Genomic DNA, 17189 nt, shown 5'->3' on the forward strand with positions numbered 1-17189 from the left:
ACGTGTGTGGCAGCCAGCCTGCTCTCCCCTCTCCTCCCTTTGGAAAAACAGAGCACTTTCTTTCCCCACACTCAGCAAAGCCAGACCCTCACCAGCTTGCCAAATGTTCCTGCCTTATTTTTTTTTTTCCCCTTCTTCCCCTTTTTCCCTCTGTGTGTGTGTGTGTGTGTGTATGCAATGAAATGACACAGCAAGAAACAAACTGTGTCTGCTGGATCCCATCTTCCAGGCATGTTCTAGCAAAAGCTGCCTGCCCACACCCTCCTCCCTGCCTGCACGGGGAAGTCTGGAAGCACTGGGGGAGCTGAGGGGAGCTGCTGGGGGTACCACGGGTGCTCTGGCATCACCCAGCAGCTCCAGGCTCAAGGCAGGGGGTCTCAGTGCTGCCTTGCTCATCTTTGATAAGCCCAGGATTTATAATTCCATTAGCAGGTTTGGTGCTGGTGTTGGTGAGGTATTGTATTTGTGGGGTCCCTCGTGGCAGGAGGGAAGGATGAATCTGACTCCATGTCCTCAGAAGGCTAATTTATTATTTTATGATACTGTATTATATTAAAGAATATTATACTAAGCTATACTAAAGGATACTTACAGAAGGCTAAAAGCTAATGAAAACTCATGGCTCTCTTGCCAGTCTCAACACAGCTTGACCCTGACTGGACAAAGAGTCAAAACAACTCACACCAGAATCCAATGAAACAATCACCTGTTGGATAAACAATCTCCAACCACATTCCAAAGCAGCAAAACACAGGAGAAGCAAATCAGATAATTATTGTTTTCCTTTCTCTCTGGGGCTTCTGAGCTTCCCAGGAGTGAATCCTGGGCAAAGGGATTTTTCAGAAACTATGAATGTGACAGTGAGGTGTTGGAAAGCTGGTTCCAGACCTCTTGGTGGATGTGCTCCAGGGCTGGCTTGTGGGGCTCTTGGGGTCTGTGAGTGAGGTTCTGAAGGGGTCTGTTTCCCCAGAGCAGCACAGCTGAAGCTGGGGATGTTCCTCCATGTAGGAACGTAATACAACAATGAAAATCATATCGTGGGGCCCAAGCTGCCTCTCTGGGCTTGCAGCATGCCCAAAACAAAGCAGGGATCCAGGCCCCATGAGGAAACAGCCTTAAAGCTGATCCTGTGGAAGCCATGCCCTGCTGCAGTGTCCAGCTGGAGAGGCAGCGGTGCTGGCACATCGGTCTGCTCTGGAGACAACTGTGAAGCTTTGCAAATGCTCCATCAGGAAAAGTTCATCCTGCCTAAGGAGTGGTTAGGGGGGTGCTGGGGAAGGTGCAGGAGTGGTCTGGGCAGGGGGGAAAGTGAAAGTTTGGGAGCAAAAGTGGAGGGATCCCAGTGAGGGATGATGTGGGGAGAGGCAGAGCAGGAGGCACACATGAGGACTGGGTTTGTGCATCGATGCTGGGGCATCTGGGTGCAATTTCTTGGTGGGTTGGAGGAGAACAGCACCAAAGTTGGTCTCAGTGCCTATTTCAAATATTTTGAAAATGTTTGATTTTTAGTAATGCTTCTAGCAGCGCATTTTTTGCATTCCATTTAGGAAACAGAAAAATGAAATGCATCGTGTCCTTTTCCTGTTTCCCCACTCTCTCCCTCCCTGCACGCACTCAGAGAGAAGATTATGCTGAGCTTTGGTGTCCTCCTCTGGCATTATTCCTGCCTGTCCCTGGCACCCCAGAGCTTCCCAGGGCCAGTGGAGGGCAGTGCTGGAGGGAGGCAATGGGGCAGGAGGTGCCCACCCTGCCTGGAGACCCTGACGCTTGGCCAAGGCAGGATGTGTCCCACCCCAGGCCAGTCCTGGCCTTGCAGAGGAAATGCACCCATTTCCTCATTAACCTGATTTGGGAAAGCAAAGCATTTCCATTCAGATCTTGTCCAGTGCCAGGGTCACTGATGGATCCCAGGCAGGGAGTGAAGCATGGCCCTGCATGCAGGAGATTCAATTACTGCCATTAAAGGGAACAAGGAGATCTGTTACTGTGCTGGGGAGAGCAGCAGCGGGTGTCAGGGGCTGCAGGGAGCTGCTTAGGCCAGGGAATCTGCTGAGAGGTATTTTTATAATTCATTTTCTCCCCCTTTTGCTGGGCTGTGAGGCTGTGGCTGCTGGCCTGCGTGTGATTCTCAGCTGGATGCAGCTGTGGTTTGCAGGGAAGGGCAGGTCAGGGGCTGGGGAGGTGATGCTGGGGAGGTGATGCACCATCAGCCATGGCAGGGCCACGATGGGTGTCACCACCAGGAAAAGACCATTGGAAGTTGCCAAGCCAAGGATTTGGAGCGCAAACCATGAAAGCTGTGGTGGTTTTGCACCTGCTGTCCTGCTCTGCAAGCACCTGAGAAGTGCTGGGGAAGGCAGGCACAGCTCCCAGGGCAAAGATCCTTGAGATCCATGGCTTTTCCCATCATCCCCATCATCCCCAAACGTCTCTGTGAATGAAATCCACACCCTGCTGCTTCCTGAAAGCTTTGGGTGCCCACAGGTCCCCAGTTCCCCTCCCCAGTGAGGAAACTGCTCCCTGGCAAGCAATGGAGTGGCCATGAAGGCTCCCTGCACAAGACTGAACCTGCTCTCTGTTTATTTTTAGCCAGGACAGACTGAGTTTGAGGGGTTTATTGAGGTTTTCCCCCCTCTCTTCCCCTATAGCAAAGAAATCCTGAAGGTTCCCATGCGCCGCAGCCCGAGGGAGGGGACGTGTGGGCTGTGAGCTTGTGCTGTGCATTCAACTTGAGGATATATTTAGATTTCTTTAGATTTCTGGCCCCCCGAGTGAGACCTGCTTTTGCAGCTTCCCGCGCCTTTTCCTGCCCTTTGGGGAAAAAAAAAAAAAAAAGAAAAGCCAAAAAAACCCCCAAACAAACACCACAAGAGCTGCCTAAAGAATAACCTTGTGCCTGGGGATTGAGAAGCAGGAGCTGGTGGGGACTCTTTCCCTCAGCAGGGTCCTGCTCCCACGCCTTGGTGGTGTCATTTGTAGGCTCAGAGGGCTTTCCTGGCAGCAGGATGGGTCATGCCAAGATGTGAGCGTGGTGGTTCTTGGTCTGGTGGCCACAGGAGAGTTTGGAGGATGGTGGGATCCCTCAAAGGGAAGGGAAGAAGCAGCAAAGATTTGGCACCAAGCAGCTCCTCCGTTTCCCAAAGGAAATATAAAAAGCCTCTCCCAGAGTGCTTGGGTGAGTGATGGGACCTGCTCAGCTGTGCAGGGAGCACGGCAGCAACCTGGAATTTCTTCATTAAAGGAGTTGGTGTAATTTAGGGATTAAAATTCCTGCGTCTACCCTGAATTCTGCAAACAACAACCTCCTGATACCTTCAACAAAGGGAAAAAAAAATCTATGGGAAGGCACAGTGGACCATGATGATGAACTACAGAGGTATATCAAGAAGAAATGATGCCCCAAAGGAATGGGAAAAGAGGCTGCTCAGTCAAGACGACATCTTTGTGCCAAAAAAGCTGGGAAGTGCTATGAGGGCCAAGGCAAAGTTGTGTTGACACAGACCTCCTGGAGGAGCAGTGAGCAGTTCCCCACCTCTGCAGACGGAAGCAAGGCCCAGTGAAATGACACCTGGAGAGCTTTGGGCACGGATGGACATTTCAGCCCCACTTTTGGTCAACACAAAGGAGCAAAAGGCGCGACACCGGCAACGGGGGCTTGGCCAAGGTGGAAGCCATGGAAGCCCAGCGCTGAGACCACCGTGCCCACCAGCCTGGGTGCTTGGGATGGCTTCCCCCCGAGCTCGGAGGGAGCTGGCACATGAAATGGCAGGTCTGGTAACAAGTATTTTTAACAGCTCCATGGAGTTGGGGGAGGCACCATCTGACTGGAGAATAGCGAATGCGGTGCCTATATTTAAAATCGGGGGGAGGAGGGGAGGAAAAGTAAGGCAGGCAGGAATAGGACTGTGAGGCTGACCTCGATCTCATGGCATTTCAGAACAGGTTTGGGAGGCAGGAGAGGAAAGTGAATCATGGGTTTGTCAAAGGTAGGTCACGCCGGGCTAACCTGGCATCGCAGGCCTGGAGACGTCCTAGGGCTGCTCCTTGTAGTAAAGGGTTTGCTGTGGGAGAGTGGAAATGGGGAGGGGAAGAGGGGAAGAGGATGTGTTGGAACCCTGGCTGCTGAGAATTTTAGACTTTCTGTGCTGACAGGCACTGACCCCCAAGAGAGCACTGCATTTGACCTGAGGCTGTGGAGAAGCTTCCAAAATGGAATGATAGAACTGGGATTGTGGGTGTGGAGTTTGAATAGAAGTGTGTGATATCACAGGGTGGAAAACTTACAGTTTAAGGTTTTAGAATATAGTAATATCTATAAAGCAAAGTGGAGGTTTTAGGGCCGTGGCTGGTTCTTCTTCTTCACCTTCTTCTCCATGGGTTTGGGTGGTTTTGTGTAATTGGATAAAAAAGTCCACATTGCGGGGCACGGGTGGTTGGTTATTGAGTTAAAAGTAGAAATAATTTAGGTGTCATTTCTTAATTGGATAGTTTATCCTTAAAAGGTCTTGTAGAGAGAGAGAGACAGGGCTCCATTTTTAGTTTGTAAGAGTGAAGTGCTGTAGAACTCAGGGTTTGTGAGACTGTGACATAGATAAGAACTAATAAACATCTGAGTCCAGAAAAGACACACTGCCCCATGAGGGGCTCTGTGGGGCTGGTGGGGAAGTGAGCAGTGCTGGGATGGTGTTGAGGGGACAAAGGGGATGTCATTGACTCGTGGAGTCCTTGGGGATCCATCATGGGCTTTCCTGCCTCCAGCATCCACTGGCTTCCAGAGCTGGAGGGACAGAGGCTGCCATCCTGGGCTGGGAGGCCTTTGGATGCAGTGAGAAGTGGAAATCCAAGCAGCTCAGGTCTTGTTGGCTGGGAAGCAGCGGCATGGAGGAGGAGAGGGTGAACGGTGACATCGGGGTGGCCACGAGGTGGCTGCAGGGCAGGGGTGGCACAAAGGAGGAGGGAGGATGGTGGGATGCAGGGGAGGTGGTGAAGTCTCTGTGGCATCATGCAGGGATGGAGTGTGACCTATCAAATTGCTCACTCAGGTCTCCTGTGTCCAGGATGAACTGAGCCTGGGCTGGAGCAGGGAAGGGGCTACTGGATAAAATAGGGCAGGAGAGCCAGTTGGGCAAGAGAGACCGGGAAGAATCTTGCTTTGGCCAGCAAAGCAGAGGCTGGAGATGGCTGCGATTGCTGTCCAGAAATAGATCAGGATGGAAAGAGGAAGGAAAAGAGCTATTTCAGCCAAAGGCCAGTGCTGGCAAAAGAAGGAGCAGTGTAGAAAATGACCACAAATAAATTTAGGCTGGAAATTACAGTAGCCATTGGAGCATCTGCTTGAGGAGGCTTCCAGTGGGTATAGTGAGTTTTTGGCAACCTGAATGGCTGAGCAAGTACCAGATGATGGTCTGGAGCCACTGGCATCACCAGTTTCTGGGTTTGTAGGGAGCACAGAGGTTGGGATCACAGTCAGCCCACGCCACCGGAGTCCTGCCAAGCCCCTGCCCCAGCTGTCCCTTCTTTGCTATGCCTGAAAAATGGAGAGGGAAGACATCTGGGCACTGATAACCCTGGGAAAACTGTCTATTTGCCTATTTCCCCCTCTCTCTCCTGCTGAGATGGCTACAGAAGGGATGGTGATAGCCCAGTTCTGGGGGAAGATGTCTTGTTCTTGTGTAGGAAAGGAGCTCCTCTGTTTTGTATTCCCTGTGACAAAGACCTCGGGGAAAGCCTGTGTTTTTTGGGCAGGAGCCAGTTTCAAAGGCAAGCAATCCTGACATGAGTGGCAGGTACCCAGTGGCATCTTGGCAGCAAGCTGAAGCCCTGCCAAGCTTGAGCTGAGGGTTGCACAATGCCTTGAAGACTGATGCCATGGGAGATGGTGCTGCCAGAGCAGAGCACAGTGCCCTGGGGTCTCTGCAGGGCTGTGGTGAACATTGGATGTCAGGATTTCCCGTGCATCGTTCCTTCCTCCCTGTCCCTGCTACTCCCATGGCCCTAAAGAATGGGGCTGGAGGTGAACTGGGGATCTTGAAAGAGCAGGATCTTGAGAGGATATGTGTGGTTTCCCTAGGGCCAAAGGGGGAGAGCAGTGAGTCCTTCCAGCTGCTTTCAGAGCCCTTACGGCTGCTGCATGCCGTGTCACTGAGACCGCTGCCCACATCCCCTGGCCGGTGCTGCTGTGGGCAATGCCTGGGCTGGGCTGGGCTGGGGTCACCCTTCCTGCCTTGGGCTCGGTGTCAGGGTGACGGGGACACCCAGCTGAAGTTCCCACTGGAGGAAGGCTCCAGCACACGCTTTCTTTGCTCCTGGGAACCGCGCTTCTCCCGTGGCAGAGCCTCGCCTCAGCTCCTGCACTGGCCGACCAGGAGATGTGGTGCCAATGACTCAGATGAAGATGAGGGCTTAATTAGCACAGGGAGAGGGGGGAAGAGAGAGAAAAGAGAAAGAGTCTTTCATTGCAAGAAGATTGATACCACCTCCCCCAGACAGTCACGTTCTGCCGCATCACCCTCAGCCCGGCGTCATGCGCACCGTGCCTGACACCAGAGGACAAATGGGGCCTGGGAGGGACAGAGGGGCACTGCTTTATTAAAACCTCTGGTGAATTAATGTCTGGAGGGATTGAGCAGGGCTCACCAGGAGCCTTTGCAGCTGTCGGGCCGTGCCCTGCGCTCAGAGCTCCCGTCTGGTCTCAGCTCTGTGGCTTTGGGGGATGTGCCTGTGGTGGGAGGCTGTCTGCAAGGTGTCAGTGATGATGCCAGCAGCAAAATGCCTCTTTGGAAGTTTCCCACCCTGCATGAAGGGACAAACACTGGCTGCCTCTTCTTTAGATGCCACCTTCCCTGGTCTTAAGGCACCCTATAAATCTGTGCTCAGCAGGCCCTGCTGCCGTGGGGCTGCTTTGCCCCATCCTAGTGGATGTGCATGGGAGCCCTGAACCAAAATTCTGGGGAAACCATGCTCACGGTGACCCCTTGCCCTCAGCACCCCGGTTTTGGGCTGCAGGACCCTGCACCTCCAGCTATACCCACCCCTTACAGTCTCTGCAGGGATGGTTGGAGGGGGCGGAGGAGTGTGGTCCTGCCTGATGAGGGCTGGAGACTGGAGAGTGTGGCTGGGGCAGGGTGCTGAGGGGTGCCAGGGCTCTTGTGGTGGGGAAGGGTGCCCACCAAGACTTGGCAGGCATGGCCATGTCACTCTGAGGAGCCTGGTGTGGTCAGCCTGGAGCACTGAAGTTAACACACCCTCCCTCTGCCCCGCCGCTGGTGTTGGAGGTGATGTCACACATGGTTTTTTCTTTCTCCTCCAGACCAATGATGCCTTAGGAGCCACCTGGAACTGGCTGTACTTCATCCCCCTCATCATCATTGGATCCTTCTTCGTCCTCAACCTTGTCCTGGGAGTGCTGTCAGGGTAAGCAGAGTGGTCATTCCCTCCGAGCTGTGCCTGTCACACATTCCTGGCACCTAAGGCTGGTCCCTGTGTCCCTCCATCCTCTCCATAACTGCCTGCCCCACAGCAGGGGATTGCTCCCTGGCTGTGCTCGGTTCTTCCTCAACCTGGGGAGCTGGGAAAGGGACAGCCTTGAAGATATTTATTATTACTCTCATGTCACCTTGCTGAAGATCTTCTTTCGGTTCCTGTGCGAGAAATGGTCACGGGGGATCTTCTGGCTGCTTGGCTTCTGCAAGAGGGGAGAGACATGAGGGGGTCTGTGAAAATGTGATTGAGTCCAGGCTGTTGGTGGTGGGGTGTGCATGGGTTGGGATGGGTTTGGGAGTGGTACAGAGCATCTCTGTGCTGTGACCAGGAGGATGTGCCCTGCACTGCTGGGGTGCAAGCTGGTGAGGACAGGGATGCTGGGGGTGCACGTGGATAAGCCCAGAAGATAAGGAAGTAGGGACAAAGCAGCTGTCCCTGTCCTGCACTTCCCAAGGGGAAGGCAGTTTTAATCCAAGCCATTAAGCTGGGTTTGGAGACAAAATCTCTTCTTGTCTCCATGACAATGAACTGTGGTTGCACCAGCACATCCTCAGCTGCTGGCAGGGGCTGGTGAATGGTGAGAGTGTGCCCTCTCCTGCACTGGGGGAAGATGTGGGCTCCTCTGTTCTGACTGAAGCAGGTCATTTTCTAGCTAGTTACATCATGGCAAAATGCAAAATTCATCTTAGCACTGGTCTGGCCAGATGGAAATCCCTTAGGTGCAAGGGTCAGGGTGGAGAATGGCCTTGGTCATCTCTGTCCCTTTCCTGAGTGTCTCTGGAAGTCCCAGTGTGATGGTGGTGGTTTCAGGAGTTTCTAGAATGGCAAGTTGGAGTCTATTATTGAGCTGAATTTTCAAAGCTCTCATTCTGAGGCCTGACTGGGTCCAGGGACTCTGGGGACAGGCTGCAGGAAGGGCCTCACTTTGCCTTGCAGAGAGGGAATTCTTATGGGGGATGAAGACATCCAAGCAGCCTTGGGTGGAATTTGTACTTCTTATGCCACACCCAGCTTGGGCATTTGGGCAAAGTCCAGCTGGGTGTCGATGTCAAGCAGGAGCTTTCCTGGAAAAGCCTGGAGAAGGAAAGTTAGGAAGATGGGAACAACGTTATTACAACATTGGATGGTGTCAGTGTCGTGTGTTGTGTGGACACTGAGGCTTTTTGTGCTGGAAGCAGCTTGGGGACACCAGCCAGACACTGGCCAGAGGACCACAGCGGAGCTGGTGGAATGCCTGGCCATGCCCTGGCCCACCTTGGTGCTTCCCTGCAGCAGGGCTGCCTGAGGCAGGCACTCCCATGCCCGCTGGGTTGGATGCACCGCCTAGGACTCTTCCCAGGCACCGGCTGGCATCTCCACTGTTTGTTTATTGCTAGTAGGGTTTGTACTGGGGAAAGATGCAAGTGGGTGGGTGGCCTAATTGGCAACAGAGATGCTCTTGTGGCGTGGCAGATATCCAGGGTAAAGCAGGACTGCTCAGCTCCCCGGAGGGCTGAGGGAGGTGAGCTCAGGTGGCCAGCTGGGCTCTGCCACTCCACGGCAAGGCCACTGTGAGTGTCCCCCTGCCTGGGCACGGCCACATCCTTGTGGCTCAGTGGATGCAGCACCTTGGCTGGGTGAATCATCCAAAGGTGCTGCTGGAGCCGTGGAGGAGCAGGACCTAAGGGCAGGAGAAGGTGCTTGTGGACACCGATGCTGTGTGTCCTTGAGTGCAGCAGGAAGGGCCTCGCTCCTTGCTCTGTTTGCTGAGCTCTTCTTGTTTTTAGCAGTCACCACAATCCTTTTGTGCTGGAAGAGGCTCGACTGGGGGATGGGAGGTGTGACCTTTCCATTGCCCAGCTCTCAGCTGAATGAACAGGCAGGGCCTGGCCAGATACCCCCACCTGTGGCTGTGCTGAACTGAGAAGAGATGGTCACTTTGGGAGTGAGCTCCATGGAAACACCTCCACCGAAGGAATTCTTTCCTTGGCAGTTACACCAGTGCTTTTGGGGAAGCCAGGCCGTGCTCAGCTGCAATCATGGCCACTGGGAGCCTCCTTGCAGAAAGCTGGTCCCATGTAGCTTGCAAACTGCACCATCTGCATCGGTGCATAACAAGGTCTGCTCAGGATTTCCAGCCTTCTCCTCAAGGTTCATGCTCAGGATCTACCTCTGCCCTCGCCTCGTCTCAGCAGAGGCTCCGTTTGGTGAAACAGCCCAACAGCCGGGGTGGGTCCCCAACGAGAAGAGGCTGCAGGAGGACATTTGTGTGTTTCACTTGCCACCAGCAGAAGTTTGCTGGAGCCCAGATTTAGCAGTCTCCTGGTTGCGATGAGCATCTCTCCCAACAGTCAGTTCCCCAACTGTTAAGCTGAGGCATGACCTCTGTGATGTAAACAGCCTGGATCCATCTGCTCCTTAAGCACAAAGTATGTGGGAGAGGGAAAGAAATGATTTTCATCATAAGCAGGCTCCTCAGTTTTTCTCCCTAAATACGAACAGGCACACACGCACTGGAATCGCATGCAGACTCTATTAAGAGGAGATGGAGCTCCTCCAGGCAGGGTCTTGGAGAGCCAGTTCTGCTGTGGCTTTGGCATTTATTACCGTGTCTATTAACTTCCCCCCTCTCTGGGTGCAATTATGGATCAATTAATTCTGACTGAAAGCAGGAAAAGATAAAAAAATTGGCCCCGTTCCTCCTCAGGAGCAGGTATGGAGCCCAAGGAGATATGACTGCTCAGCTTTTAAAGCTACATGAGCTACTGAGATAATCCTGGCAGAGGAGACTCAGTGAGGATGGAGCATCCATTGAAATGCCATTTTCTACCTGAAGCTGCCTTGTGGCCTGAGGAATTGCATGTGCTGGAGATTTGCAAAGATCTGCTCTCCCTTTTTTTTTGTGAAATTGTTAAGTTTTGGATTTTTTTTTCCCTCAGCTGTTTCTCACATAAAACAATTTGAAAGTGTGTGTTTGGGCTCTGTCTCTGGAGCAGCAAAGACCTGACGAGAGCCACAATGCCCTGTCCCTGCTGCTGGTGTCATGTGCCAGTGGCAGCAGTGCCACGCCAGGAGTGGCCACAGCCTGAGGACTCATACAGAGCTTCAGTACCGAACAGGCTGCGTTCTGACTCTTTCCCACCTCCCTTTCCACAGCCTCTGCAGAAAAAATTTGGTTTGCAATCACCCTCCTCCATTCATTGCAGCATCATCCTTCTGCTGAGAGCTGGGAGACTTCATCCCCATCCCCAATCTTGTGCATCCAGCCCCTTTCCAGGGTGTCAGAGCTGTTCTAGTCACTGGTCCGCAGAAATAGCAGAGTGGGTGCAGAGTGGAAGGAGATGCTGCCTGACCTGGGAAGACTGGGCCCTCAGGCCAGCCAAGGAGAAGATCTCTGGAAGCTAATGGCAGAGCAAGAAATTGAGCACGATGGCAAGAAAAATGAAATCTATCTGCCTTGTACCAAACAAGAGAGTAATTTAAATCCTCCTAATTGCTTCCACTCATCCTGGTGATGTTAAGTCTTTTCTCCTGTTAAGTCTTTTCTGCCCCCCACCCCCAGCTCTTACACTAAGCCTTTGAAAGAAACGACTAATGTTATAATTAAAGGATCAAATTGGCAAGATTTCTTTGTCTTAAGATCTTTCTTTCAGGTTGGGTTAGCACTGCGTTCCCAGTCTCCGGAGAGTTTTCTTCAGTTCCTTCAGGAGCCTTCTGTACCATCTTCTGAAATCTTTTCACTTCAGTTAATTTGAATTTTTTTCCCCATCCAATTTGGATGCATAACAAACGATGAATAAAATTAAGTTTTGTAGCAATTAATAATAAGGGTGTTAAGGGAACAAGTGTACATTTTCAATGGAGAGAGGGTTCTTTTTGCCGGCTCCACACAGAAATCTGGGCCCCACACGGTCGACTGGGATCTGGTGCTTTGAAGCCAAAAGCATTGGGAAGAGGATCAATGTCTCAAAGATTCCTGGAGGGAGAAGTGGGAGACATGCAGGGAATGCAAGAAAGCTTGTGGGGAGACCATAAATTCCCAGCAAGATGTCAACAAACAAAATTCTATGCCGTCAGAATGGTCAGGCATTGGACCAGGCTGCCCAGGGAAGTAGTGGGATCACCATCCTTGGAAGTGTTCAAAAAACATGTGGATGTGACTTTTAGGGACATTCTGAGTGGTGAACGTGGTGGATTTTAGGATCTGCAGCTTTTCCGACTTGAATGACTCGGTGTTTCTACGCCCAAGAAATACGGAGTTGGAAGTACGAAAGCTTGGAAGCATCACGTTGGCTTTTTCCTGGAATGGTTGTAGGATCTCAGGGTGTGGCTGGGATGAGATGTGAGAAGTCTGCGCTTGTTTTGTGCTTGGGAACTCAGCAGCTGAGACCCCTGTTGAAGGGAGGAGTGGGTGTCACAGGGAGGGGCAGTGGTGCCCCTCCCAGGCCCCCCAGCACCACCATGAGCAACGCCACGCTTGTCACTTGGTTCTGGGGAAGCTCCTTGACATCGCCGTGGTCTTTGAGCACAGGCCAGGCAGAGCAGTCTTGGGGACCTTCATCTCTATTCAGCAGGCAGGTGGGCATCCATATTCATGTCTCTCTGCCGTGCTCTGCTGGGCCACCTTTCTGCCAAGGGCTCCAAGCCCCGTGCAAACAAGCTGCCTGACAAGAGGCGTGCGTGGCTGCTGTGCTGGTTCCTCTGCTGTTACAGGGAATAATGACTCCTCTTACAGCCAGCTGGGTGAGAAGGGAAAAAAAAAATCCACAACAAAAAGATGACTCGCTGACTTTCCCCTTTGATTTCTCCTGGCAAATTATTTGCCAGCATGTCTCCGCTGCTTCAAAATTGCTCTTAATCCTGCCTCCTTGCAAATCTGCTCCGTGGACTGCCTGCGGTCTGCGGGCTGTGGGTGAAAAGGCTCCGTTTTGATCCTCTCAACAAGGCACTCAGCAGATAGTGCTTGCTTACAGATTGCTTTTGGAGTTGTTTGTTCCAGATTATGGTAATTTCTGTCCTCCTGGTTGATGGCAGCAATCCCGTGGCTCCAGCGATCTGAGCCAGTGGATGGCTTTGGAGATGCCCAGTTCCTCCAGGAGCAGCTCCACCCTGGCAAGGGGGTGCTGGGCACTGCTGTTGGGTGAAGAAGGTGTTGACTGGCGTGCTGGAAGCTCCTGGGAAGTTAATGTGATGAAAGGCTGGAAATTGAAGTGGGGTTTTCTTTCCGTACTACATCTCACCTGAAGTACTGACCACACACCTTTCATCTGCGGATTGCTGTCACATGCAAAAGGAGACTATAGAGATGTTCTCTGCTTACAGAGGGGATAAAAACTGGAGCATAGGAGGGAAAGGGAGGAGTGACATTTTCCCAGCACTGCATGAGCCAGTGGGAGTGATTGCGAACAAAGCCCGGGGCTCTTGAAGCATTGAAGCTGTGCTGCTTATGCCAGACCTGCCTGATAAGAGTGAAGCACAATCTCGAGCTCCCATCTCTGCTCCTTGCTGCTGGGGCTGCCAGACCCTCTGCCACCCTTCTGCAGCTTCTTTGCAGCGTGGGCTGAGCTTGCTGTTGCTGCCTTTGGTGCAGCATTGCAGACAGAGTTCTCTGGGCAGTGGGACAGCGATGCAAACCTCAGTGGTGTTATCCTTGGAAAAATGATGAAATTGAGAGTCTACGGCTAGAATGTTTGTGGCTCTCTTCTCTGCCATGGTTGCTGCAGCCCAGAACCCTGCTGGCTTTCTTTGCTGCAGCAGAACACTGCTCACTCATACTGAACTCGTCCCCGGGACCTGCAGGTCCCTTTCCACACAGCTGCTCCCCACCTGGGTAGATCCCAGCCTGTGCTGCCCTCCTGGATTTTGTTTTCCCATGTCCAAGACCTTACAATTGAATCAGAGAATGGCCTGGGTTTGAAAGGACCTTGTGAAGATCATCTCAATCCAACCCTCCTGCCATGGAGAGGGACACTTCCCCTAGACTAGGTTATTCCAAGCCCCATCCAGCCTTGAACACTTCAGGGATGGGGCAGCCACAGCTTCTCTTCATAAGATTCTCATTAGTCAACTCTTCCAGCCTGCCCAGATCTTCCTGCAGGATTGTTCTCCCTTCTGAAGTCTCCACTTCCCCACTCAGTTTGGTATCAACACACTTGGCCTTGGAGAAATCCAGGTGGACAGCCACAAACTTTCCGCAAGGTAGAAGGCCCATCAACATCTGCCCCTTCTTAACTGGGACAGTGATGTAATGGGTCATCTCAGGGCTGGTATCTCCCAGCTCCTTCCCGTTTTACCCTTCCATGTCACCAACAGCTTGTCAGCTTTCCCTTCCCCAGCTCGTGTGACTGCCAGCGCTCTATAAATGTGCTCTCCTCAGCAGCGTCAGCTGTGCGCTCCCACTGCAGCTCTGTCACACCGTGGCTCTGGTATTTTCAGGGTCCCCCGTCAAAGGGAGGAAAGATTAATCTGATTCCATGTTCTTAGAAGGCTATTATATTATATTATATTATATTATATTATATTATATTATGCTATACTAAGCTATACTAAAGAATACAGAAAGGATACAGACAGAAAACTAGAAAGATACTGATGAAAAACCCGTGACTCTCGCCAGAGCCTCGACACAGCTGGCCATAATTGGCCAATAAGTAAAAAACAATTCACATGAAACCAGTGAAACATGCACCTGTTGGTAAACAAGGTCCAAACCACATTCCAAAGCAGCAAAACACAGAAGCAAATCAGATAGTTATTGTTTTCCTTTTTCTCTGAGGCTTCTCAGCTTCCCAGGAGAAGAATCTTGGCAAAGGGATTTTCCAGAAAATATCACGGTGACATGTGGTGACACAGAGCTCCTGCCCAAGTGCATGGGGCTGATCAAAGCTGGTGGACAGGCAGTACAAGAAACGGGGTGCTGCTGTTTGTCTTTCTTTTTGTGTTCCTTGTCCTTCGAGTTCAGAGAAGACTTGAGACAGCACAGCCTTGTTAAGGAATCACAGAATGGTTTGGGTTGGAAGGGACCTTTAAAGGCCATCTGGTCTAACCCCCTGCAATGAGCAGGGACATCTTCAACTAGACCACGTTGCTCAGAGCTCCATCCAGCCTGGCCTTGGATCTTCTCTGACTCTGGCAGTTCAAGTGAACTTAAATCAGGCAATTACCCTCACTGGAAAACTTGTGGTCTCCTTCAAAGCAGGCACCTAACCCCTGCAGAGGTTTTGGCACCTTTTGGACACCCTGCTGCTGCCTCTGCCGTGGGTTCAGGGCAATAATCCCAGTCTGCAGTGCCAGTTCTGCTGTCACCGTCTGTTTAAGCTGAGGCTCCAGGTTACAGACTGCTCAGTCAGTGCAACACTCTCACTTCAGTTCCTGTGCACCTCTTGGGTAAATACCATCTGATCCCCCTGTTTGCAACTGTCTCAGCTGTGTTTGCCACACCGTCTGTTGTCAGTTCTGTCCCATAACCACCTCTGACACCCTCCTGGAGGCTCAGAGGCAGTTTTTCTCAGATTGTGGTGCTCAGACCTGAAGTGGAGCCACGAGCCAAGACCTGAGGAGAGCAGTAGTGTTACCTGATGTCTTACAGATGGTCTCTCTTGTTATGCATCCCATTATGTTTGGGTTTTTTTCATAGCAGAGTGGTGCTGCTGCCACATCCTCAGTGTGTAATCCAGTATTTCTCTGATTTCCATCCTATCCTTTCTGCTGCCTCAAGCTGTTTTAGGGCTGATTTGATAACTGGTTTGCTGGAATCATCTTTATAATAGAGGCAAGAGGTGATGAATTGATGGCTTTGAAGATAGATGGTTTGTTGTTTCAAAGCATGGAGGCCACAACATTGATGTGACCAGCACTATTTACCTGCTTTGAACTCAAAAATAGTCTAAAATGTAGAAAAAAATGGATTGCAGTGGCTGTGATACTCTTTTCTCTTAACTTGTTTTTGGTTTTCTTGCAATTGGGTTGTATGGGTTTTTTTCCTGTTTTCTTGTGTTTTGTTTTTGTTTTTTTCAAGAGGGGACCCATTTTCAAGCTGGATGCTTCCACAAGTGGTTTTCCCATTGAAACCAGGCCTGGGCTTTCCAGTCCTTAGAGCAGATAACATTGGACTAAAACCATCTCTTTCTTGGTGTGAGGGTGGCTGAGGGGTCTGGAGAGGAATGTGGCTGAGCATGGTGGTGTCCCAAGGGTCTCCTGCCAGGAGCAGAGATGCTCTCAGGCCACATGAGGGAAATGCCAAGGTTGTGGAGGAGAATTTGCAGGCAGAGGAGGAGCGAAGCATCTGTGCTTCCATTGCCCCAGCAGGCTGGGCACGGGCTGTGGGGGAATGGTGCCCTTGGGAGCAGGAGGACAGATGGCACATTGATCCCCAAACCCCACCAGGGCCTTCAGCAGTCACCTCTAGAGCTCTCTGGGTGTCTTTGGCTTCATGAGGCTGGGCAGAGAGGGGCTGCAGTGACACAAGGTTGGCATCACGGATCTTGGCTGTCGGGGTGGATGTTTTTGAGCTGGAGCCATCGGGATTTGGGGCCAGAAGACCCAGGTGGACAAGCAGAGGTGTTGCTGGTGGAAACTGTGCAATCTGCTGGGATGCTCTGAGCCCCCTTGCAGGGACCCCACGGGGCAGCACTGCCCTGGGCTCTTTGCAGGGCAGAATTTGGCCATCCCCGGTGATGTAACCCCAAGAGAGCAGGAGCAGAGCCCTTCAATGGGAGACAGCACCTGCTCTCTGGGCGATGCCAGGCTGCCCTGCCTGTGACTTGGAGCCTTCCCAAGCGTTGTCAGTCACCATGGCTGGCCCTGTTCTCACTCACACACAGTATTATCTCTACCCGCTGCTGCAAATTGGCTCTGAGCAATCCTTGATCTGTCAGCATCGCCTACCCACTCTCAGATGTCACCAGCCCCCGCTGCTGCCCTGCTTGGGAACGTGTCTCTCTGAAATGTAATAATTCATTAAGTTCAGATTAACTTTTTTTTATTTCCCCCCTCCCCTTTCTGCCACCCTTTCCTCCTTCTAATGGACAAAAGCAATTAAGCTCCATTAGGGATCAAGTGAGTGGGAAGTGGCTCCCTCAGAGACGCTGCCGCAGCTGCACAGACCTTGTCCCTGAGTGTGTGTGGCACCAGCCTCCTGTAAATTAGTGCTCCATGAGCAAAAGGGCTGCCTTAGGAAAAGGGGGAAAGCGTTGCTTGATGAGCACCTTTTCCAATGCCCCCATTCCCCTCTGCAGGAAGAGGTGCTTGAGGCTCTGCTGGTCCTTCTGGGTGGCTTCCACAGTGGGCACATGATGATGGTTTATCTTGCCATGCAGCAAAAGAGCTGGAGGACAGAGGGATGGGCAAGCAGGAGGCAGCAGAGAGTGGCCAGGTTCCCAGCTGATACACATCAGGAGGTTCTTCCCAAGTTCTCCCAGTTGCCCACAAGCTGAGAGAGCTGGGGTTGTTCAACCTGGAGTGCAGAAGGCTCTGGGGAGACCTTAGAGCCACTTCCAGTGCCTAAAGAGGCTTCAAGAGAGCTGGAGAGGGACTTTGGACGAGGCCATGTAGTTATAAGACAAGGGGGAATGGCTACTCACTGACAGAGAGCAGGGTTGGATTAGATATTAGGGACAAATTCTTCCCTGTGAGGGGGGTGGGGCCCTGGCACAGGGTGCCCGGAGTAGTTGTGGCTTCCCCATCCTGGGAGTGTTCAAGGCCAGTTTGGATGGGACTCTCAGCGGCCT

The 17189-nt window shown here is 52.0% G+C and overlaps 1 protein-coding gene across 1 annotated transcript in view; it reads left to right on the plus strand.

Moving 5' to 3' along the window:
* Positions 1 to 17189, plus strand: part of CACNA1E (calcium voltage-gated channel subunit alpha1 E) — a 92669-nt gene that overhangs the window by 29084 nt on the left and 46396 nt on the right. Inside the window, exon 7 of the mRNA XM_041478901.1 lies at positions 7310 to 7413. Coding sequence (XP_041334835.1) covers positions 7310 to 7413 — 104 coding nt within the window. The remainder of the gene's footprint in view (positions 1 to 7309; positions 7414 to 17189) is intronic.

This window comes from Pyrgilauda ruficollis, unplaced genomic scaffold, assembly GCF_017590135.1.
Source record: "Pyrgilauda ruficollis isolate IOZ18807 unplaced genomic scaffold, ASM1759013v1 scaffold47, whole genome shotgun sequence".
NCBI classification, from domain to species: domain Eukaryota; kingdom Metazoa; phylum Chordata; class Aves; order Passeriformes; family Passeridae; genus Pyrgilauda; species Pyrgilauda ruficollis.